Source organism: Saimiri boliviensis, chromosome 11 (assembly GCF_048565385.1).
Source record: "Saimiri boliviensis isolate mSaiBol1 chromosome 11, mSaiBol1.pri, whole genome shotgun sequence".
In the NCBI taxonomy this organism is placed as follows: Eukaryota; Metazoa; Chordata; class Mammalia; order Primates; family Cebidae; genus Saimiri; species Saimiri boliviensis.
In genome coordinates, this window is record NC_133459.1 from 49834667 (window position 1) to 49852069 (window position 17403).

At 37.0% G+C, this 17403-nt stretch overlaps 1 protein-coding gene across 4 annotated transcripts in view; it reads right to left on the reverse strand.

Moving 5' to 3' along the window:
* Nucleotides 1–17403, reverse strand: part of EPS15 (epidermal growth factor receptor pathway substrate 15) — a 176437-nt gene that overhangs the window by 117609 nt on the left and 41425 nt on the right. For 3 of the 4 annotated variants that reach the window (XM_074380807.1, XM_074380806.1, XM_074380805.1), the window contains exons 2-7: nucleotides 15123–15164; nucleotides 10125–10214; nucleotides 8960–9007; nucleotides 5715–5810; nucleotides 1954–2019; nucleotides 418–543 (exon numbers count right to left, since the gene is read on the reverse strand). In XM_074380807.1, the coding sequence (XP_074236908.1) occupies nucleotides 418–543; nucleotides 1954–2019; nucleotides 5715–5810; nucleotides 8960–9007; nucleotides 10125–10214; nucleotides 15123–15164 (468 nt within the window). The remainder of the gene's footprint in view (nucleotides 1–417; nucleotides 544–1953; nucleotides 2020–5714; nucleotides 5811–8959; nucleotides 9008–10124; nucleotides 10215–15122; nucleotides 15165–17403) is intronic. The other variant, XM_010349192.3, reaches the window with a different exon arrangement.

Sequence of the window (17403 nt, forward strand, 5' to 3'; positions counted from 1 at the left end):
AAGGACAAGTTCAAGAGTAGAATTTATGATTTCAGAGATAAAACTATTCCTTAAAACAAGACACCATGATAACAGCCACAGAGTAAGTAGCAGACATAAAATACTGACGGTCTCTAGAAATTAACTCAAGCATATAGGAGGAGGTCAAGAGTGTACAGCACAAACTAAAAAAGGACCTATGTAAGGGGCTTACATATGTAACTAATTTCAACCACTCATATTTTACAGGGAATAACCAAATACAGAAATGAGTTGGCAATAATTTTATATATTAAGTCAGAAAACAAAAAAACCCTGTAATGATACAACTTTAAAATAAGATTTGTATATTTTTAACAGAGCTATACATGCTCCTTGTATTACAGATATAAAATTAAAATACGTAAAAATTACATTTAGAAGTAAATAATAGCTTACTCTTCCGAGGATATCCACAGGTAACTTAGAGTTAAGCAACACTGGTTTCACTTTGTCACCGGACAGAAATCCATTCACTGGGCTTAAACTATCAAAAATTGCATCATATTTGACCTTATCTTCAGGCTACAACATAAACAAAAATCATAAGTTAAATAATAGAGAAAAGGATTTAACTGCAGCTATAAAAATCAAGTCCTTAAAGAATATATTTTTAAAAAATATTTTTCACTTTCATCAAAATATTTATTATAAAGATATGCAAGAAAAAAATACATAGGAAATAATAATTTCAAAGTGACTTTACTCAAGAGTCTAGTGTTGCCCATTCTCTTTGTAGCTGGAACACCATCTTTATTTTCCAACTATTGGGTTAGAATCAAAATGCTTCAGAGGTAGAAAATACATCTAGTCCAACTCTCTCACTTAAATAGACCCACAGGCAAAATGTAACTTTTATAAGAACACACAGCTAATTAGTGACATTCTATGACTCTCAAAAGATGGTGTGAGGTACAGTTCAAACAAATAATGTTTTTCTTTTGAGACAGAGTCTTGCACTGTCACCCAGGCTGGAGTGCAGCGGTGTAACCTCAGTTCATTGCAGCCTCCACCTCCCAGGTTCAAGTGATTCTCCTGCCTTAGCCTCTCAAGTAACTGGGATTACAGGTTCCTGCCATCACACCCGGCTAATTTTTTTGTATTTTTAATAGAGATGGGGTTTCACTATGTTAATCAGGCTGGTCTTGAACTCCTGACCTTGTGATCCACCCGCCTTGGCCTCCAAAGTGCTGGGATTACAGGCATGAGCCACAAATAAAATTTTAAAAATAAAATAATTGCTAGAGAAATAAACATCAAGACTTCTCCATTTTTCCCAAAGCAATTATTTTTCTTGTAAATAACAAGATACCTCCTAAAATTTAAAAGTTATTTGTATAACATTAAAAACTATTGTTCATTATTTGCCTACTCAAGGCCATATTCCCAGACTTTGAAAAATAAGTGCATGGTCCCCAGCATACAAGGACATACAAATAAAAATGGTTTTCAAAAAAACTGTACATTTATCAAAGCTCATTTGATCTGCTATAGTCTAAGTATTTTTAAATTATAAGTTTTAAAAAGCTAGTAAGATATGATTTACCTCTGAAAAGCTATAACACAAAATATCTATTCCACAAAGATTTCATAAAGAATTGTTTTACAGAGTCATATAGAAAATACATAGTTAACCTGAATTTTTAAGTAAGAAATAATACCAGTGGGGTAAACTGTCTTTTAATCAAATATTTGTTAATACATCATCATTTTTGTTTACATTATAACAGATATAAGATTAGACCAATACTGTCACAAAACAACTGACAGAGCTGAAAGATCCCTCAGTAACAACAGTAACAGCATCTCCCCTACCTTTCCTTAAACATGTATATGAAAGTCTAATGCTGATAGCAATACATTTCAGAGGCAGAGAGAATATATGTGGATAGGAAGCAATGCAGCGGTGAGAGAATAGTTACAAAGTTTACTTACTTTTACAGCCCATGGGAGCTCAGCTGCAGAGGTTCCACTGATTAGCAAAGGACTACTGGTATCATGCTATAAAGGAAAGTAAAGCAGAAGAAAAGCTGAAATCCTCACATCAAGAAGCAATGAAGAAAAAATGATTTTTGGATTTAAATATATTCATACAAAATGCTGGATCTCAATGCACAGAGGACACTATTTTACATTTACTAGACCTTCATCTAAGTAACGATGAAAAAAAATGATTATAATATCCTATTTTTACTGTACCTTTTCTGGTTTTTGTTTGTTTGTTTTTTCTTGAGATGGAGTCCTGCTCTGTCACCCAGGCTGGAGTGCAGTGGCACAATTTTGGCTCACTGCAACCTCCATCTCCCAGGTTCAAGTGAGTCTACTGACTCAGCCTCCCAAGTAGCTGGGATTGCAGGTGCGCACCACCATGCCCAGCTAATTTTTGTATTTTTAGTTGAGAGGGCATTTCACCATGTTGGCCAGGCTCGTCTTGAACTCCTGATCTCAGGTGATCTGCCCACCTTGGCCTCCCAAAGTGCTGAGATTACAGGCATGAGCCACCATGCCCGGGCCCTTTTCTGTTTAAATACACAAATATCATCATGTTACAACTGCTTACAGCATTCGTACAGTGTGGTATTCAGTGTTGCGTAAGTTTGTAGGCTAGGAGCAGCAGGCTATATACCATGCAGCCCAGGTATGCTATAGGTTATACTATCTAGGTTTGTGTAAAATACACTCTGATGTTTGCACAATGATGCCTTTCTCAGAATGTATCCCTGTTGTTAAGCAATGCATGGCTATAATACAGGTAGGCAACAAATCTCTGAATTAACCTTCTGATTACATGCCTAAACATAAAAGTGCAGAAATTCTCCAAACTTAAGAAATTAAATTCTTAGTATGCAGACCAAAAACTTCTAAAATGTTGAGTTTAAAAACAAGCAACTAGTTACTGGGGAGGATCACTTGAGCCTAGGACTTCAAGGTTACAGTGACCTATGATCACAGCACTGTACTCCAGCCTGGGCAACAGAATAAGACCATCTCTTAAAATTAAAAAAAAAAAAAAAAAAAAAAAAAAAACAAGCAAGAGGAGCCATAAAATATCTGGGGTGGGGGGAAAGGAGTGAGGTGGAGAAAACTTCTCATATTAGAATTTAAAAGCATGTCACCAAATATGAAAATTAAAACTGTTAACATCAGCATATGGTATGGATAAACACAGGTAAGAGCAAAAAATATCCAATAAGGAACTAAAATACATATGAGAATTTAGCACACAATCAAGGTGGCATTTCAAAGGGAATGAAAAGATAGGAAGAGAAAGATGGATTATTTAATAAACTGTATTGGCTATACTTTTCAATCTAGGCCCGGTGTGGTGGCTCACGTCTGTATTCCCAGAACTTTGGGAGGCCAAGGTGGGCAGATCACCTGAAGTCAGGAGTTCAAGACCAGCCTGACCAACATGTTGAAATGCCGTCTCTTACCAGAAAAAAAAAAAAAAAAATTAGCCAGGCGTGGTGGCAGGCGCCTATAATCCCAGCTACTCCAGAGGGTAAGGAAGTAGAACTGCTTGAACCCAGGAAGTATAGGTTGCAGTAAGCCAAGATTGCACCATTACACTCCAGCCTGCATGACAAAAGCAAAACTCTGTCTCAAAAAAAAAAAAAAAAAAAAAATGGAATCTATACTCAAATCTTACATCAACACTAACTTAAATGCAAAAAAAAAAAAAAAAAAAAAAAAACAAAAAAAAAAAAAACGGGCGCGGTGGCTCAAGCCTGTAATCTCAGCACTTTGGGAGGCCGAGGCGGGTGGATCACGAGGTCGAGAGATCGAGACCATCCTGGTCAACATGGTGAAACCCCGTCTCTACTAAAAATACAAAAAATTAGCTGAGCATGGTGGCGCATGCCTGTAATCCCAGCTACTCAGGAGGCTGAGGCCGGAGAATTGCCTGAACGCAGGAGGCGGAGGTTGCGGTGAGCCGAGATCGCGCCATTGCACTCCAGCCTGGGTAACAAGAGCGAAACTCCGTCTCAAAAAAAAAAAAAAAAAAAAAAAATTTTTTTTTAACCTGACAATTTATTTACATAAAAGACAATAATAAACTGGGCTCAGTACTACATGCCCATTGTCCCAGCTATTTGGGAGGCTAAGGCAGAAGCATCGTTTATTCACAGGAATTCAAAGCTAGCCTGGGCAACATAGCAAGATCCTGTCTCTTCGAAAAAATAAGACAAATGACAAAATAGGAAAAAAAGACTTGCAACTCATATAGACAAAGAGTTAATGCCCTAATAATTAAAGAGGCCCTAGAATTCAATAAGTAAAAGAGCAACAATCCAACAAAAATGGGCAAAAGCTATAAACATTCACATAAAGGCAATGCAATGTAAACATAAAAGCTTATAAGAAAGCTATTCTTATAAGCATAAGAAAAGCTATTCAACCTTACTCCATAAAACTAAAAGGATAAATTTAAAATTACATACTACCTGTCACCTATCAAACTTACAAAGATCTAAAAGTTTAAGTATGCTAGCAAAAGTGTACAGAAACAGGCACTCAAACAATTGCTGGAGGGAGGGTGAACTAGTACAACCACTATGGAAAGCAAGTTGACAATATACATAGAAATTACAAAGACAAAAACTTTTGAACAGCATTTCTACGTTTGGGAATTGACACATAAATATATTCTAGCACATGCGAAATAACACATAAACAAGGTTATTATTCACTGCAGCATTTTTTATAATAAAAGATTCAAAATAAAAAGCCTATCAATAGAAAGTTAATTATAAACACAGGCAAAGAAATACTACACAGCTATGAAAAACAAAGCAGAAGCTTTTATGTAATGATACGTAAATACCTCTAAAACTTCGGCCTGTTAGGAACTGAGCTTGTACAGCAGGAGGTGAGCAGCTGGCAGGCAAGCATTACGGCCTGAGCTCCAACTCCTGTCAGATCAGCGGCGGCATTAGACTCTCATAGGAGCACAAACTCTATCGTGAACTGCACTTGTGAGGATCTAGGTTGCATGCTACTTATAAGAATCTAATGCCTAACGATGAGGTGGAACAATTTCATTCTGAAACCGTCCATCCCTCCCAGGTCCATGGAAAAATAGTCTTCCATGAAACCAGTCCCTGGTGCCAAAAAGGTTGGGGACCATTAATATGCAGTATGCTACAATGAATGTAAAATAAGAAAATACATATTTATATTTCTTTTTTCTTTTAAAGACAGGGTCTTGAACCATCAACCAAGCTAGGGAGCAGCAGTGTGACCACGGCTTACTGTAGCCTTGAACTCCCAGGCGCAAATGATTCTCCCATCTCAGCCTCCCAAGTAGCTGGGACCAGACATGCACACCAACACACTCGGCTAAATTTTAGAATTTTTGTAGAGATGGGGTCTTGCTTTGTTTCCCAGGCTAGTCTTGAACTCCTGGGCTCAAGTGATCCTCTCACTTCTGCCTCCCAAAGAGTTGGGATTATATGAGCCACCTCGCCCAGCCTCTATTTCTTTACATACACATATAATAACTTTGGAAGGATACACAAGAAACTAACTAAAAACAGCAGTAGCTAGTAAGGGAAAAAAAAAAAAAAAAAAAAAGCCAGGTAGCTGAGTGAAAGCGCCAAAGGGAGAATTCATTTTAATATATTGCTTTTAATTTTCAAATAACATGGTGTCACTTTTTAAAAATTAAACAATTTAAATCTAAAAGCATTTCTTACAAATCTTGGTGGTGGAACAGCCAAGTTCAAACTACTTAGTGAAACTTCCAATCCATTCTGGGCACATGCCACAAGACGCAAAGCAACAAAGAATTCCTAAGAAAGAAAAATATGAATGTTAAGAGCATTCTCCTTCTACCTACTTACCTATCTGCACACATAGTTACAATCTAAAAATATAAAACAATTCATAATCACCACAGAGTTTTTAAGTAACAACAAGTAGCATATTTGCTTCAAAAACATCTGCTTTAAAATGCAGAAAAACCCTATGTACAAAGATGTTCCAATATTTATAAATCGCTAATAATTATATAAATGGGAAAATACATACAGATAGTGAAAATCATACAGAATATTCATGTTTAAAATAATACTTAGGGCTGGGCACAGTGGCTCACACCTGTAATCCCAGGACTTTGGGAGGCCAAGGCAGGTGGATCACTTGAGGTCAGGAGTTGGAGACCAGCCTGGCCAACATGGAGAAACCCTGTCACTACTAAAAACATAAAAATTAGCCAGTTGTGGTGGCATGGACCTGTAGTCCCAGCTACTCGGGAGGCTGAGGTAGGAGAATCACTTGAACCTGGAAGGCAGAGGTTGCAGTGAGCTGAGACAGCACCACCGCACTCTAGCCTGGGTAGCAGAGTGAGGCTCTGTCTCAAAAAACAAACTAAAAAAAAAAAAAAAAAAAAATCAAAGAATATTTAATGATATTAAGAGATGTATTTTATGATTTAAATGAGAAAAAAATAATTAGAAAAAAAGCCCAGAAGAAAATAATACCTAAAATGTCATTAAAAGTCATCTCTGGATTGTGACATTATAAATTTTGAAACTGGAACAGTAATTCAAATGACTCAATCACTGCTATTCCAGAAAAACTACAGAAAATAACTGTGTAACATCTAAAAAGATTACGTAACTGCTTAACCTCAAAATACTTATAAATCTCTCCCAAAAGTCCTTGGATTTTTAGCATTTAAAGTCTTAGTCCAAAACCTAATAAATAAATGCAAAGAAGCCGAAGCAACTGGTTTTCAGCTGTTTTTAGTTAGTATCTGGGAATAGACAGGATAACAAAAGCCTTTACTCCAGTTACAATTTGTCCAACCTGTCAATATCTTAGTATAGTTGCTGATGTAATTAACCCTTCACTACTTTTCTCAAATCCCATATTCTCCCCCTATACCCTTCATACCCAATTCGTAATCCATTCTTATCACCTTGCAGGTTGTCTGCTTTATACAATCCCTTGCCTTCACTCATTTCTTGAAAAAAAAAAAAAAAAAAAAAAAAAAAAAAAACCACTACTTCAAGATATCCCCTTTTCTTCTCATTCATTTCACAACCTTCTGTGCAATCTGATTCCAACTCCCATGATCAGCTAGAGAAACTACTGCCTATGTCACAAATAATCTCCTAGCTACCAAATATAATAGCCTTTAAAAAAAAAAAAAAAAAAAAGCCTCACCTGCTTATTCTCTTTGCAGCCTGGGAAAGTATCCTCCCGGAAGCTCTCCTCCACCAAAACAGCTTCACAAAACCCTCCTAGTTCTCCTCTGAACTTTCAAGTCTCTTCTGTTGGAGTCAAAGTCTTCTCTAACTGCTGGTATTCTAAGTATTCTAACATGACCCTCTTTCTTTTCTCACTCTATTTGAGATTCAATTGCTCTTAAGTAATCAAGTCTATTACCATGGTATGGATGAGCTATGAAGTGAAATAATTCTGCATTAAATTCTAGTTCTGTTACTTAGTGAGGCCATGGGCCAGTTAAAACCCTTCCATAAAAGGGGGGCTAATACCTACCTGGCAATGTATTATGACAAATAAAATAAAAACCATGCTACTGGAGAAAAGTGCCTAGTGTCATTTTTGTCACATGGAAATTCACTAAGTATTGGTTTCTTTTCTTTCATTCATATGTTAATTAAGAAATCTAGGTGAGGTGCGATGGCTCATGCCTGTAATCCCAGAACTTTGGGAGGCTGAGGAGGGTGGATCACTCGAGGTCAGGAGTTTAAGACCAGCCTGGCCAAAATAGTGAAACCCCAGCTCTACTAAAAATATTAAAAAATTAGCTGGGTGTGGTGGTGTATGCCTGTAATCCCAGCTACTCGGGAGGCAAAGATGGCAGAATCCCTTGAACCCTAGAGGCAGAGGTTGCAGTGAGCCGAGATCACATCACTGCACTCCAGGGAAAAAAAAAGTATGCCTCCAATGGAAATTCAAAGTTTAACTGCAGACCCATAAATCAAGCCACCTGGAAATAATAAAGCAACTCAAACTCAATATCTAAAATCCAAGAGTTATCAGTGAAGAATTTATTATACTATAAAACCTTAAGACAGTGACCACAAGTATCATGCTCACCTTTATATTTTGAAAGCTTGGCTCATCATAGATACTCAAGAAATATTTGCTGACTGAGTACATGGCACCTAGGTGGGCCCACACAAATTTTGTTTTCCTATGCCTCCAGTACACTAAAGCAGCCCTTCTCCCCAGAGACGCGAATGAAGACTACAATCTGGCCCTGAAATCTTAATTAAAAGACTGGGTATTCTGACCCTGTCATCAAATTTCTCCAATATCTGGTTCTGATCCTGCTTCAGTTATGCCAGGGGGTGGGGAGGAGGGCTAACTTTGAGTAGTGGCACTCAGCAAACTTGGAATTCAATCCTTATACAACTCTGAAATCTATCCCCAGCAATCAGAACTAGAGAGTACACTGATGATGTTCAACAACCTTGGCTGTAACCACTTCTGTGTATTCCGGTCAAGCATCTACTTCTGGCTTGCAACCATTTTTTGTTTTACGTATCAGGGGTAAGACCTAGACCATAATACTCATATCTCACATATGATTAACCAAGAGCTTCCTTTTAAATCTACTATGCAATACCATCCTAACACTTACTTAATAAAATTCACTTTTACTTATAACCCTATGTAACTAGAAAAATTAAAGAGCAAAGTCTTGCTGAAAGACAGAAAAATAAACTCCAGGAGAACAATGTCACCAAATTAACACTAAGTGTTAAAACTTATATTAACATTCAGTGACTGGAAATATTTTCATTGCTACACACTTGCCCTAGGCAAAACCCTAATGTTGGTAAAAACCAATTCTTAGCTTCAAAAAAAAGAAGAAGAAGAAGAAAAGAAACAAACAAAAACCCTGCTGGCTATTTTTTATTTTGAATGACTCAAAAAAAAATTCATATGAATATCTAAAACTTACTTGTTTGTTCAGGATACCTTTGCCATCTGTGTCGGCTAAATCCCAAATCTGAAATTTAGGGGGAAAAAAATATCAATGTATACTTTAAACAAAAGCCATCTGAATGACAAATTAAATCTCTGCAATTTACAACCTCAAGCTCTTTGGTAACCAGATCTAAGAATCAAAAAATTAGGAGTGGAAAGAAATCTTAAAGATCATTTATGCAAGCTTGGCCAACTCGCAGCCCACAAGCCAGCCCAGGACAACTTTGAATGTGTTTCAACACAAATTCATAAACTTTCTTTAAGAAATTATGAGGTTTTTTTGTACTTTTTTGTTTTACAGCTCATCAGCTATCGTCAGTGTTAACGTATTTTATGTGTGGGCCAAGACAATTCTTCTTCCTTCAATGTAGCCCAGGGAAGCCAAAAGATTGGGCACCCCAGATTCGGTGCAACCCTTCACAAAGATAGTAAGGCCCAATGAGGGTAAGTGACTTGGCTCAAGAACATTCAAAGCACCAGGGAAAGAACTGAAGCCCAAGTTCTAACTTCCAGTCAAATGCCTTTTTCACTAGTCCAAGTTCTAACTCTGAGTCCAGTGCTCTTTCTACTAGAACATACATACTATTCTTGATTTTAGATCCTTAAGATATTCTTTTCTATATGCAAGTTGAGATGATTAATGCTTATTTGTGATTAATTAAATTATTAATAGTGGTTATTTTTCAGGATTTTGAATATGTATCAATATCACATTTAAGGAATAGACAGGAGAGGGGTTTTCCACCTCTTTGTGCTCTTTTTAAAGCCTCTCATCCCCCACTCTATTCACCACACATTAAACAGAGACAGTTATAACAGAGGAAGTAGGGACAGAGCCAAGTCTTTGAGTGTGTGGCAAGATTCCCAGTCTTCACTGTTTCTCCCCACCAAATGTACTTATTACTTCCTCATTTCATCCTACTAAAAAGTAGCTTGTTTCTAAAAATCTGAAAAACCCTTTACTTTTCAAAAGGGTAAATCACTACGCTACAAATTCCCTTCATCCTATTATTAAAATGGCTTCTATGACTCAGTTCTAACTTCTAAATTTGATGGTATCTTTCTAAATTTTCATCCAGTTCACCTATAGTATATATTGCTTACAATCTCATAATCTAGTTTTAATGAACAAATACTACCTTTCCAAGTATCAAGTCTGGAAGCCCTGATCTTTTCAGGAAAGCAGCAGCATCAGAAGCCAACACCCTTCCAGTATTGCTGGTATCCACCTGAAAAGATAGAAATCCACAAGCTGACAACAAAATACAAAGACAAAATTAGGACCATTTACCTGCCTTCCATCCCTGTGATTTGGGAGCTGGCTTTTGCAAGAAAGGAACGAGAATCCTTTGACTACCACGGGCCAGGGAATATGTGGAGAGACATATGAGTAGAGTACTATCTAGACAGCACTGGCAATTTACAAAGTGTTTTTTTCTTTTTTTTTTAATCATGCCTACTATACAAATGAGAAAAGTGAAGCTCAGAGGATGTCAAAGCAAATTCATGGAGTTGTAACATCAACACACATCTTCTACAGTTGTCATTTAAATTCCAATTAAATGGCTCTTATGAAGAAAAGGGCAGCATTTCCTACAGAGGTCTTTTGACAAATGGGAATAGTTGTACATGTTATGTCCTTCTTCAAACATCTTTAAATCATCAATTTTTGCTTTTATACCTACTGTTAGAAACTGCAGCACTTTAAAACAAATCAAAGCAATAGCAGCTCTAAAACCAGCAGTGATTCCATAATAAACTTGAAGAAACATTTTTAAAGCTGTTAAGTTTCTAAAATACATTAGGGAACATAGCATTTTAACTGGGGACTTTCCTTTAAGACAGAATGAGGTCACAAGAACAGGAAAAAAAAAAAAAAAAGAAGAAGAAGAAAAGAAAAAAAAATGACTAATTTTCGTAAAGATTTCCAGAGGTTCGATTTGTAAAAATGAAAAGTACATTTTAAAAAGTCATGGGAAAGGTAACAGAACACTACTTCACTTGTGAGATAGCTGTTTCTCCAGTTTAAAGATTAAGTTTACTGTAAACATACATGATACAAAGCATTCTAGACAGTCCAATCCTGTCAAAGAAGCAAAAGGGAAACCCTTTCTTTCAAGTGGTAGAACATGGGATAAATGAAGCACTTGACAAAAAAGAAAAAAAATGGCCTAATCCTTCAAATTTGGAATAAGAGGAAGTATACAAGGGGTTGGGAAACCTGCCTGTAGAATTCTCCAGAACTCCTTTTCTTTGCCTACTTCCTGATCAGTGTAGAAAACAAATATCCATACCCAATATAACCTAAATACAGAAGCATTCAGGGGAAACATTGATCAAACTCTTATGAAACAATTATATATTGTAACCCAATAAAGAATTTTACCATCTTCCATTCTTTTGATTACCCTAATAATATAAACATTTAGTCTTTGTCATCTACAGGTAGTTTCTGATGCTTGCCTAAAGGCTCTGCCAAAGGCAGGGCTAGAAGCTATAAGCCAGAAGCTGGTATATCTTCAACAAAGAGTCTCAGAGCCTCATGAAAATGACTATACTTTTGATATAGTCTGTATCTATAAGATATACATATTCTGAATTATTAACACTTCAAAAAGTGAATTTTTGAATAAAGACTTTGCAGCTGATATCACACTACTTTCAGACCATATTGGTAGATGAAGTCAGGATTTCCAGGTCTCTTTTCAGTCTGTAAGATGATGTACTTCATAAAAGCAGACTTCTAACCCAAGATTCAGCTGAACAAGAATTAATTACACAGGACTTAATGAACTGTTGAGAAAAATTTAATTATGGTTATTTACTTGGAATACTGTTGGTATTATTTTAATGTTCTATTTTCTAATAGCTATGTGCATAAGCCCTTTCTGAGACCCTCAACTTAGCAGCCTCTCCTTTTGTAAACTGAATGAAATACTTTTCAATAGTATCTAGTTCTCACTGATCCCTCAGAATTCAAAAACAAATACTTTTATGAAATGTTTTTACTCTTTACAGCAATATAGTTATTATGTGGGTTCAATAACAATTTGTTTTTCTTCTTATCAGGATGTAATTGGATGAGCCAATTGTGTAAAACAAGGCCATTATATGAGAATGACTTTCTTTTATTCAAAGATTAAAGAACAAGTACTGACTTTATGTGGCACCAGTGTCAAAAAGATCTCCCAAGAAAACTGGGCTGGTTTTACAAAGTCCCAGCCTCACAGGTAGTGAAGTAAGGTCACTTTCCAGCAGACTAGGAACCTTAGCAAATCTGGAAAACCTCAAAACGAGATAAATTTACTCAAATTTTTATATACGGAAGGTGAAATATGTTGGAGAGAATTTCTAAGGTTTGGAGCCTAGCCTGAAAATAGAGAACAAACATAACAGGGGCATTAAAAAGCACAGTCTGAGATTGTTGATATTTTTCAAGCAGAAATTATTCTCTGACCTTAGAAGTTGCTAAATAGTTTATAGCTCTGAATTTGCAAGTCAAAACCAAAGAGGCCTATAATGTTTAATTAATACTTGCTGCAACTATGTAAACAGCCAGGCCAGATAAAATGAAACCAGCCTTTTCTGTGATCATAATCATAAGGTAAGGAGACTGTTAGAAAAAATAATCCAATACTTGAAAATGGGCAAATAAGATTGTTTACACTGTCAAGAAATTATCAAAGTTCTATGGTATGCACCCTTGATGACTTTCTACTGTATAGACTACTTTATACTCTGAGGGAGTAGAAGTTAATAGAAACTGATAGCAATGCAAGTGACTCATGTCCATACCAATCCATACCAACACAAATAAATATTGTCTGGTGACGAATATAAATCTCTATAACTCCTATTCCCATTTTTTCTTTTTTTTTCTTTTTTTTTTTTTTTTTTTGAGATGGAGTTTTACTCTTTTTGCCCAGGCTGAAGGGCAGTGGTATAATCTCGGCTGATTGTAACCTCTACCTCCCAGGTTCAAGTGATTCTCCTTAGCCTTAGCCTACTGAGTAGCTGGAATTACAGGCATGCACCACCAAACCCAGTTAATTTTGTATTTTTAGTAGAGACAGGGTTTCACCATGTTGGCCAGGCCTGTCTCAAACTCCTGACCTCAGGTAATCCTCCTCTCTTGGCCTCCCAAAGTGCTGGGATTATAGGCATGAGCTACCGTGCCTGGCCATATTCCCATTTTTTTTGTTTGTTTTGTTTTCACTTTGCAACCTTCTTTTAGTATTTTATGTCAGTTATCTAGGTACAGAAGATGTCACTCTTCTTTCTTCAATTTTACTTTTTTTTTTTTTTTTGAGACAGTCTCACTGTGGCCCAGGCTGGAGTGCAGTGGCATGATCACAGCTCACTGCAACCTCAACCTCAAACTCTCAGGCTCAAGCAATCCTCCCACCTCAGCCTCTCAAGCAGCCAGAACTACAGGCACGTGTCACCAAATACAGCTAATTTTTTTTTTTTTTTTTTTGAGGGCATAGACAAGATCTCACTATGTTGCCCTGGCTGGTCTTCAACTCCTGGCCTCAAGCAATCCTGCCTCGGTCTCTCAGTGTTGGTATTACAGGTGTGAGGTTGCACCTGACCAGATTTTTTTCTTCTTCTTTTTTGAGACAGAGCAATTCCCCTGCCTCAGCCTCCTGAGTGGCTGGGATTACAGGCACATACCACTACACCTAGCACATTTTTTAAAAATTATTATTATACTCTAAGTTCTGAGACACATGTGCCGAAAATGCAGGTTTGTTACACAGGTATACACGTGTCATGGTGGTTTGCTGTGCCCATCAGCCCTTCACCTACAGTAGGTATTTCTCCTAATGCTATCCCTCCCCTAGTTCCTTACCCCACCCCCAAGCAGGTCCTGGTGGGTGATGTTTCCCTTCCTGTGTCCATGCATTCTCATTGTTCAACTTCCACTTATGAGTGAGAACATGTTTGGTTTCCTGTTCTTGTGTTAGTTTGCTGAGAATGATGGTTCCCAGCTTCCTCCATATCCCTGCAAAGGACATGAACTCATCCTTTTTTATGGCTGCATAGTATTCCATGGTGTATATGTGCCACATTTGCTTTATCCAGTCTATCACTGATGGGCATTTGGGTTGGTTCCAAGCCTTTGCTACTGTGAACAGTGCTGCAATAAATATATGTGTATTCATAGTGGAATGATTTATAATCCTTTGTGTATATACCCAGTAATGGGATTGCTGAGTCAAGTGGTATTTCTGGTTCTAAATCCTTGAGGACTTGCCACACTGTCTTCTACAATAGTTGAACTAATTTACACTCCCACCAACAGTGTAAAAGCATTTCTTTTTCTCCATATCCTCTCCAGCATCTGTTGTTTCCTTTTTTTTTTTCTAACCGCTAGACACCAGGGATGTTTCCTGAGTTTTTAATGATCGCCATTCTAACTGGCATGAGATGGCATCTCATTCTATATCATTTACATTTCTCCTTTTTATTATTATTATTATTATTATTATTGAGATGGGGTTTCACCATATTGTTCAGGCTGGTCTTGAACTCCTGACCTCGTGATCTGCCCACCTCAGCCTCTCAAAGTGTTGGGATTGCAGGCGTGAGCCATCAAACCTGGCCTTGATTTATATTTCTCTAATGACCAGTGATGATGAGCTTTTTTTCATGTTTGTTGGCCACCATATTTCCATTTTTATATCTGACCAGAGGCTGTATATTTGTACTAATTAACCAGTAATTAATGAGTTAAATAAAATCTGTGATACATGCTCATTACACATTTGTATAAAAGTCATGTTTTTCACTTTGTGAAAATTATGCTTTAATAAGTCTTAAAAATAACATAGAAGTTATTTCTATTTGTCTTAAGAATTTAGAATATTTATACCTAAATAAATCTTATCAAATGCTGTATAAATTTTCAGTGCAGATATTTAAGACAACTAAGTACTTGGACTTAATTATCTTTCTTCATTTCTCTGGGAACTTGTCAAAAGCATTAAGTACTCAAAGTAGGAGGCTATAAACAAGAAGTTGAAAATAAGACACGCCAAATTTATCGAGCTAGCTAGTAATCTACAGGCATACAATCAAGAGTTGACAGTACACTTGATGTTCAATCTAGGCAAACAATGAAACAAAAGTCTTACCTGTTTATAGTATTTTTCATATATAGGATTCCCACTTGATAACTGAAATAAATTAATACAAATTAGATGCTATTCATTAAATTATATTAACATATTTGGCATTCATTCAACAGATATTTGAGAAATAAAGATGAATAAGATAAAATATCTTTGATTTCAGGAGTCAGGTGTTGTTTCTTCTTAGAGGGCATGAGAGGGAGAATAGATAGATAAAGACAGTCACATGGGTTACTAAGAATCAAGCAGAAATGAAACAAGAATCTTAAAATTTATTTTTGACATCAAAACTTTTCTTCATCTAAAATTTTACCCAGAAACCCAATATGTAACAAATTAAGAATGAAATGCTTTCGTTAAAGCCAGGTGTGAGAGGCCCAAATGTCTAAGAGTTCATCTTCTACCCAAGTACCCAAAGTAACTATGAAAACAGTTCAAAAACTGCTTCAATAAAACAATTAAATGAAAATACAAACGGACATACAAAAAGATGATAGTGACATAATCAAATATAAACTGCTTGCAGGAAGGCAGTTCCGTTAAATTCACAAAACAGTTCAATGAGTTCCTTGGTCAACTTATTAACAAACTCATTTGAAATTAAATGTTTGAAGGATCAGCTGGGTGCGGTGGCTTACACCAGTAATCCCAGCACTTCAGGAGGCTGAGGCAGGAGGACTTCCTGAATCCAGGAGTTTGAGACCAGCCTGGGCAACACAGTGAGACCTTGTCTTGACAAATAATCTAAAAATTGGCCATGTGTGGTGGCACATGCCTGTGGTCCCAGCTACTTGGGAGGCTGAGGTGGAGAATTGCCTAAGCTGAGGCAGTCAAGGCTGCAGTGAGCTGTGACTATGCCATTGCACTTCAGCCTGGGTGACAGAGTGAGACCCTATCTCAAAAAAGAAAAAGGAGTTTGAAGGATCAAGTTGGCCTGCACATGAATGTGTAAGAGTATTCTGGAATCAGGATGGGAATCCAGGATGGCTTCATGGGGTGACATCAGAGGTAAGGGGAAAATAGGGAGAAGGTGATTCTATACAGAGATAACAGCATGCACAAAGGCATGCAATCAACAGAAAACTCAGTTATGTCTAAAAAGAATAGCAAGAAGTTCCGAATGATAAGAGGGATAGGGAGATAAGATTGTAAAGTTTTGCAGAAGACAGCTTATGAAGGGTTTCATCTGCCATGGTAAATTCTTAACAAAATGAAGTCACCCAGGCTGAAGCGCTGTGGTTTGGCACGATCTCAGCTCACTGCAACCTCTGCCTCCCAGTTTCAAGCGATTCTCCTGCCTCAGCCTCCCAAATAGCTGGGATTACAGGTGTGCACCACCACACCTGTCTAATTTCTGTATTTTTAGTAGAGGCAGGGGTTTCACCATGTTGGCTATACTCATCTCCAACTCCTGACCTCAAGTGATCCACTCGCCTCAGCTTTCCAAAGTGCTGGGATTACAAGCATGAGCCACCACACCCAACCTTAGAAAGTAATTTTAATGGTCTGGTTGAGTATCTGAACATTGACAATGGCAGAAAAAAAGGGTATGGCTTGAAGAAAAGTTTATAAGATAGATTTGACAGGACTTATTAAGGGGTGAGGGGGAAGGAAAGCATAATTTTAAAAATATATAAAATGTGTACACACAAAGTAGTTTCCTTTTATCCACAGTTTCACTTTCCACAGTTTGTTACCCTCAACTGCCATCAGAAAATATTAAATGAAAAAAATTCCAGAAATAAACATTTTATAATTTTTAAATTGAATACCATTCTAAGTAGCATGATGAAATCTCATGCCATCCCACCTAGGACATGAATTCCTTTGTCTAGGGCATCTACTCTGTGTATAGTACCTGCCCATTAGTCACTTAGTAACTGACTCAGTTATCAGGCTGATAGATCACAAAAAGGATAAGTACAGTACAATAAGATATGTTGAGAGAGAGAAAAACCACATTCGTATAACTTATTATAGCATATTGTTATAATTGTTCTATTTCACTATTAGCTATTGTTGTAAATCTTACTGTGCCTAATTTATAAATTAAACTTTATCACAGGTATGATATACACAAATATATATATACATTCAAACTCAAGACTGCTCTGTGTGTGTGCGTGTGTGTGTGTGTGTGTGTGTGTGTGTGTGTGTGTGTGTCCTACTGGTTCAGTTTCTCTGGAGAACCCTAATACATATAGTCTCAGAGAGGTTACCTGTCCAGGCTTTTAAAAGACAGAGTCAGACGCAGTGGTAGTTCATGCCTGTAATCCCAGGAGGG